The 7,674-nt window shown below is 34.1% G+C and overlaps 1 protein-coding gene across 1 annotated transcript in view; it reads right to left on the bottom strand.

The window, feature by feature from the left end:
* The window catches only part of LOC106467197 (centrosomal protein POC5-like), a 35,969-nt gene extending 28,728 nt beyond the window's left edge, over positions 1-7,241 (bottom strand). Inside the window, exons 1-3 of the mRNA XM_022395328.1 lie at positions 7,222-7,241; positions 4,744-4,839; positions 1,133-1,196 (exon numbers count right to left, since the gene is read on the bottom strand). Coding sequence (XP_022251036.1) covers positions 1,133-1,196; positions 4,744-4,839 — 160 coding nt within the window. The 5' untranslated portion in view covers positions 7,222-7,241. The remainder of the gene's footprint in view (positions 1-1,132; positions 1,197-4,743; positions 4,840-7,221) is intronic.
* Between the last annotated feature and the right edge of the window lie 433 nt (positions 7,242-7,674).

Consider the following 7,674-nt stretch of genomic DNA (forward strand, 5'->3'; position numbering starts at 1 on the left):
TGGAAGATATGAAACGAAATAATTTTTTAGGTTTTATATATACATTTGAGTAACTAAAAAATCATAAATAAGTATATCAATACCATAGAATCCCACTAAATTTACCAAGCTTAGTAACTAAGATTTATTGTAGTCTTAAAAAATATGAACTTTTGATAAGACTAAAGACACATCTTACCTCATGGAAATATTGGTTTGAAAGAAAGAAATGGCCTGCAAGCTTGTTAAAATGGCTAAGAAAGCCACCAGGGAGACATTCTGAACTTCCAATTGGTTATTCAGGTCATATACAGAAGGAAGTGTATATAACGGAACATTTCTAAAAATGGAAAGAGGTGGGCGGGGTGCCACTGTGTTTGATTTATTACATGAGCAATATCTTAGCAAATAGAAAAGATAAGATGTTCTTATTTTATATTCTAGATTGTCAATATTGGTAATTAGAGTTTCTGATTCGTACAAAACTATAGACTTGTTATTTGACTTCACCAACTTTTAATTTGAACCAGTGCTGCATTCAACGTACAATGTGACACACAAAAATCAATGTTTATCTGTGTTTTTAGTATTTAATTTTAAATTAAGAAATTGAGTAATGTATAATACTAAAATTTGAATTATAATCTACAGTTTGATACCAAAGTTACTGATAAAAATTCATAAATTATAGTTCAATAAAATTTTGAATGTGAGTCAACAAACGAGATGACATGGCCTTTCACCCGTAACCAATCTCGAAAGGGTTAAAGCAAAAATAACATTATAAGTTTTCACTTTAGTGTGCAAGTCCTCAGAAACTTAGAAAATAATATAAGGTGGAAAGAAATTCTAAAATGGGCTATTCAGAACAAAGAAGTGTCATGCAATAAATGCAAGTGAAGACTGGAAATTTAATTAAATATTTCCTTTTGAAATTAAAAATTTAATTTATATATCAAAACTGGAATTATAAACTACACTTTGATGTAAAATTGATTGACAAATATTGGTAATAAAGCAATTTAATTTTGAATGCAACTGTTAAAACGTCATGACGTGTACTTTGACCTATCCACTTCTAGAGTGTTAAATGGTGTGTAATGCTGGATTACTTACAAAAAAAAATTTAAATAGTTTTGAGTACATTGTTTACCTGGCATGGTCTTTGGGGACTGAACTGATGAAACAGCATAACTCAAAAGTTCTTCATAATTTTCCTAGAAACACAAATATAAACATGTCACAAATGTCTGAATGTATATGTCAAGAATAAGTTATTTTAAACTTTGCATTTTCACTTTAAATATTATATCAGCTCTATCACTTTCTTATTCAGAACCTAAGACTTCTTCTGTCACATATATTCTGTTTTGTTTGTCTTTAACTCACCATATTGCACATATATAGGTTTTGGAGAATATCTACTACTGATTATATTTATATTCTTCTAGACCATTGAACATACAAGTTGTTTAAATTCCCGAAAAAACCCAAAAAAACATGAAGCCTAGTCTATCAATGAATTCACAACTTGTCACTGAGTTTGACAATTTCAAGGAATTTCACCCTTCATGAGTAACCCTGAACGAGGCCACACAGAAAAAGAAGACTTCTTACAGTGTATGGTACTTTGGTTGTATTTCATTCACCACAGTAAATGTATATTCATATAGATTTTAAAAGATATGTGGTATTGATGCTACTTATTTATTCATCTGGATTATTCAGTAGACATTTTAAGATACTAGAGGAATAAAAGACAACCACAACACCATAAGAAGCCTGGTTTCCTAATTTGATTTGTTCTGATCCAGAGTTAATGATGACACGCAGAATTCACTGAAACCAGTTAAAAAAATGACAGATTGGGCTTCATATTCTTCTGTTATGTATTCATTATAGCAGGTTTGATCTATATATATAACTGGAGCCTAGTCTATCTTTTCCAAATCTAAGTTTGTCTTCTTGTTATAATATTGCACAAAGAGCTAAAGTAGCCTCTGTCCCATTATTACTCAAATAATATTGTATACTTTAATGAGATTTATTCTTATCTTTCTTTTTTCAAGAGAAAATAAGAAATTTTAACCAAGCCCTAAAATATAACCTTTTTATCCTTGGAATCATCCTAGGAACACTTTCAATAATTATGTTGATATGCTTTAACCTTTTTCTAGATAAGGAGATCAAAACAATACACAAGATTCCAAGCGAGATCTAACTGGTGACTTGTATACAGAGACAATTAACTCTTTTCAGTTGTAATCAATATGTATATAAGTATATCTTACAATTCTATTAGCTTTACTACAACTAATATAGTGCTGTCTCAATGGCTTGAGTGACTTATCCACCACTGTGTCAAAATACTTTTCTTAAACAGTTATTGATGGGTTCCCACATATGTTAATGTGTTACAAAAGTTAATATTTTCCTTACCTGAAAATATATTTCCAATAGACACCTTTTCACACAGAAAGCTATCTTCCCCATATGTCTGCCTTAGAGATTTGCATGCCACCTGACTCTTAGGCAACTACCACCTAAACTCATGAGATTTATTGTGATTTGCACTACTGCTTAATGATGTTATTATGCAACAAAAGCCCTGCATCAATATAAGAGCAACACAGCCTCTCTGCACACTAGCTCCTCTCTCTCACAGAAAGCTAGAATCTCACACTGACAACTAGGATTGAGCAAGGCTGCCCAACAACCAAGCGGAGACAGATGAACCCTGTAGAACAGCCTGGAAAAGAGAAGGGGGATGTCTGATGGTAGAACCATTAAGAGGAAGCAGTAACTGATGGAACAATATTGAAAGCCATGCCCCCCTATTTGGGTGGAAGGACCATGTATGAAGATGCCTGGAAAGAAACGGATTACCAGATGGGAAAGTCAGGTTCAAGAGCAATTGACCAGATGAAACCCACATGAAGGTGGAAGGACAAGATCCCATGATGGAAGGAAATAGGAGATGGTGAAGCAGTAGAGCATAAAACTGGCAATGGAAGAGGGTTGGGTAGTCAGGTGGTACAGAATAGAGAACCATGGGCAATTCAGACATTGGGTACCACCAAGAGAAAACGACGAAGAGAGTCAGTAAGTCAAGGCCAGGACCCTAGGGAATGACCAAAAAAGGTGAGAGAGCCTTATAACAAGTAATAGACCAGACCCAGCAGAAAGCAGTAACAGCAAGGGTCGAGGGAAGGAGAACAGATGATCAGAAGAGATGAAGCAAATAAGTGAGAAGGTAGGCTAGGCAAATTGAGTTGATTCCTCAAAGGAGCACCCTAATGGAAACTGAGTGAGAAAATAAATTATGTGAATAGAACACTGACTGGCCAAGAGTGGCAGTCTGCAACCTTGAGCATAGAATCAGATACATGGCAAACAGGGAAACCAACCCAATGAGAACAGGCCAAAGAGTTTGAAAGCAAGGGGTTCTGGAATGTATCACCAAATGGTGTCTAATTGAGGAAACCCAAGGAGTAGTTGGAATGAAATTAACAAAATTAATCACTAGAAGGGATAAGAATAGGATCCTACTCAACTGTTTACCAAAAATTCGAGTGCATGAATATGGAGAGAGGACTCATCCTGGGACCAAGTGCTGAATGGAAAATACACAGTCAGGGATGCTACCCAACCAGAGCGAGAAGCATATGTGAAGAGTTGTAGGTTCAGTGTGGGAGGAAGTAATGGAACACAGGTGGTGATACGGAATGAGTTCAGCCACCCATAAAAAGATGAGAATAGAGGAAGAGACAGGAGAACCACTGAGGTCAAAGAATCCCATGAGGCTTTCCTCTGATTATGCGAGGGCAACTGAAGAGGTGCATATGAGTGTGACCTAGAGGTATAAGTAGTCTTCCTGAAGCTATGGTCACCAAACAAGAAATTGTACATGCAAAATGAATATGATAGGCACAAATATCAGTGACAGCAAGGTCCACTGATTGCAGGCAGATGAGAGGAGACTGATCTCAGCCAAGAATGAGCTGATAACACCACCACAGTGAATAAGATAATGATTGGGAGTGAGGAGTTGCTCAAAGTGGTGACAAACACAGCCTCAAAGAAGAAATATGGGACATAGATGAGAGCAAAAGGAAACAAGATGAAGGATGAAGGGGAGTAAGGGAAATGTAGAGAAGCCCGAGGGTAAAAAGTAGAAACTCTGAGGGTGGACCAAAAGTGTGACCATAGGTGCACAAATTGTGATAGTCAGACACTTGTAGGACCTAACATGATGGAAATAACACAAACAAGCTCAACAGGAATGATGCCAGGTAGAAGAGGAAGATGGGAATCAAATGACAGTGAACAAAGGACAAAAAAGAGGTACAGTGGTGAAGGGTATGGTTCAGGACAGTATGAAACTACCAATGAAAGTGACGATAGATGATGGGCAGGCAGAGACAGAGATTCAAACAAATTAAGAATATTACCAAACTACAGGGCAAAGAAACAAGTAACATCCTTTAAAAAGGTAACAGATTAGTAAGTGAAACCATGTTTAGTCTCTTTTATATCCAATTTCATTGTATGTGTGATATGACTCAGATAAAACTTACTATATCAAGAGCAATGATACTGGTAAAGCAGTCTCTACTTTGTGATCTTTATGTAGTTGATTGTCTGTAATTGGAGCTAATAAAATTAGGTACAACAAAAAACTGAGTAAAATACTCAAAATGATACTGGTAAAACAGTTTCTACTTAGCCTTGGTTTGAATCTGTTTGCTACATTTAATAACATACCTGAAATGATATAGGCAGAACATCAGACAAAACAGAGTCTCTACTTTGTGGTCTATCTGCAGTTGGAGTTAGTTTTCCCACAGATTCAGAAGCCATCTGCAAATATGGAAATACTTTAACAATTAAGAAATTCTGTGAAACTTCATATTGACATGCAAAATTTAAGCCAAAATCTTCTCTTTGATTCAGTTAATTTTGTTTTTACTTTTAAAGAACTTTCATTCTAAGAACAAAATAATTTTCAGTAAGAATGTTTACCTTTTCAATAAAGGCAGAGCCTACATAAACTGGTTTCCTTTCTTTAAAACTAGCTTTGTTTCAGAAACATTTAAAGTTCTTCAAGTACTGAGAAAAATATGTATATTCTTCTAAAAATAAAAGGTAATTCTAAAGATATTTACTATGGACAAAAGTTTGATATGCAATAATCAAATCATACTAGTAAAAAAAAATGAAAAGTAAGACAGAGTACAAGTGATATTTGAGTAATCTAAAACAAAATACCTTCAGCCATCAAAACCCTGTGAAAACTCAAATATATTACAAGTGATACATAAGTAGTTTAAAACCCTCTGAAAACTATATTACAAGTGATATACGAGTAGTTTAAAACCCTCTGAAAACTAAAGTAGAGTATATTAAAAGTGTGATACACAAAACATCTTTAAGCACAAATGTTAAGGTTTTGATATTAATCACTGTCATAGTTTATAGTTCACAGTATATAAAACCTAAGTCTAATTATAAATTATGGTACTTTCCTGTTCCTCTCAGGCTTCCTTAAGATAGCAGCAGTTTGGCAATTGAAATATAGTATATAAACCAGTTAGTAATTAGTATCTCATAGTGGGGGAAAAAACAATTTGTAACTACTTGCACAAATCCTGCACTTAGAGGGTGTTGCACATGATCAAAGGTTTGACCAAGGACTTGTCTTTTTTTGTTTTTACATCTAGCCAAATTGCTAGATAATCCTTCAAGCATGTCTAAATGGTTTATTGGAATGTTGGTTATGTATGGAGAAAGAAACTTTGGTCATTAGTTTTGCATCATTAAACAAGTCCAATTAACAGAATCTGTTAATTGTACTTGTTTAATGACACAGGTCATTGGAGAGTATGGGAGTAATAACACAGTTTGCAGTTTGTAATATGATTTCAAGCCAAAGCTAGAACCACCACATTCATCCAGGTTTTCTACAGCTATAGCAGCTTGAACTAGAGGTTATTTTTATTATTTGTTATTTTGTCCTGCTGAAGATTACTGGGCCATTTCATCATTCATTAAAACAAGTGTTGTTATTCATTGAAAATATTTTGACCTTTGCATTATACTTTTTTCTTATGTTTTGGTTATTGTGGCTTTAAAACTAATCTGTTGGCTTGAATTGACAGGTGCTGACCTTTTTAAGTGAAAGCTGACAGGCCTTAGAAGAGTCTCTTTTCTCATGTTAACAGTGGCCTTCTGTGTGTATGATACGCATTTATTCATCTGACTGACTGTTTTTGAAGTAATTATTGTTCTTGTCAAATGCCATGACAACCTGTTGCCACCAATCAGCAAAACTAAACAGTCCACTAATGACCAACTATACTGAAAAATACATAAATCATTTAAGTATTAGTTTAAGTTTAAGTACATTATTTGAAGTTTATCTGATACTTCTGTTAACGTTAGTACTGCATGCAAAAAACGTTCCACTTGACATTATATAGCAAAAAAATTCCAAAGAATAAAACACAAAGTATTTAAGAATGCATATTATTATTTAAAATTACTGAAGTAACACCAGTCATGCACTCCACATTACATAGTAAAAAGTGCTTACAAAAATGACAGTACAGCTGCAGAATCAGAATCATCTGGTTTACTTATTACTTTTAGCATTTAACTAATGCTTTAGCAGTAGTTTAGGATAATCCACACTAGCTACTTCAGTCTCAATAAGTATTATTTATAAACCTAGTAGTACTATATTATTTGATTTTTAGTATATAGCCCTAGTAACAGTGTACATTATATCCTCTGTACTAGAATGGTTATGGGAATCAACAGCCACTCCTTTATGAAGATGAAATTAAAAGTGAATTAATTAAAGAGCCTCTAGTTTCCTGGTTAGTTTGCATGGCATCTTGTTTGTTCTTACTTTTACTTTTTTACTAGGACTATATACAATGATTGAATGAACCCTAACTAGAAGGTTATATAGTTATAACTTATAGTATACTGCCGAATCCGAATCACAGAAGAAAGAAAAAAGATAGTCACTAAAGAAATTATTTCTGGTGATCGTATCATAATGATTAAAGTTAAATGTTAAAATATAATGATGCTAGTTTTAATTGCAACTGCAAAACAAAATAAAATAAATGGTTACTTAATGGAACAAAACAAAAAGAAACTGATTTTTAAATAATAACATTATAACACGTTCTCAAGGTTAGTCTACTACTGCTAGTCTAGTTAAAAGTAAGGTACCTCTAAATCTTCAAAAGTCTTATGATTTATAATCTTTATTTTGATAAGATGTAAGTTATAGTAACTTCAAATTATATTTTATAAATCTACTCAACCTTCGAACTGATTGCCACCAATGTGCACAGCGATAAGTCTTCAGACTTATAACACTAAAACCCGGGTTTCGACACCCGTGATTGGCGCAGCACAAATGCCCCGCAGTGGCTTAGCGGCAAGTCTGTGGGCTCACACTGCTAAAAACCGCGTTATGATATATGTGGTGGGCACAACACAGATAGCCCATCGTGTAGCTTTGTAATTGATTATTGATAACAAACAAATTAAACTAACAGTAACGTATCGTTACTACTTCGATGACGAGGAACCCACTTTGAGACTAATAATGGCTGGAGACGGCTTAAATGGGTAATGAAGAAAAACTTTAATATAAGTTTAACATGACAGCAAATGTAC

Source organism: Limulus polyphemus, unplaced genomic scaffold, assembly GCF_000517525.1.
Source record: "Limulus polyphemus unplaced genomic scaffold, Limulus_polyphemus-2.1.2 Scaffold2525, whole genome shotgun sequence".
Taxonomy (NCBI): domain Eukaryota; kingdom Metazoa; phylum Arthropoda; class Merostomata; order Xiphosura; family Limulidae; genus Limulus; species Limulus polyphemus.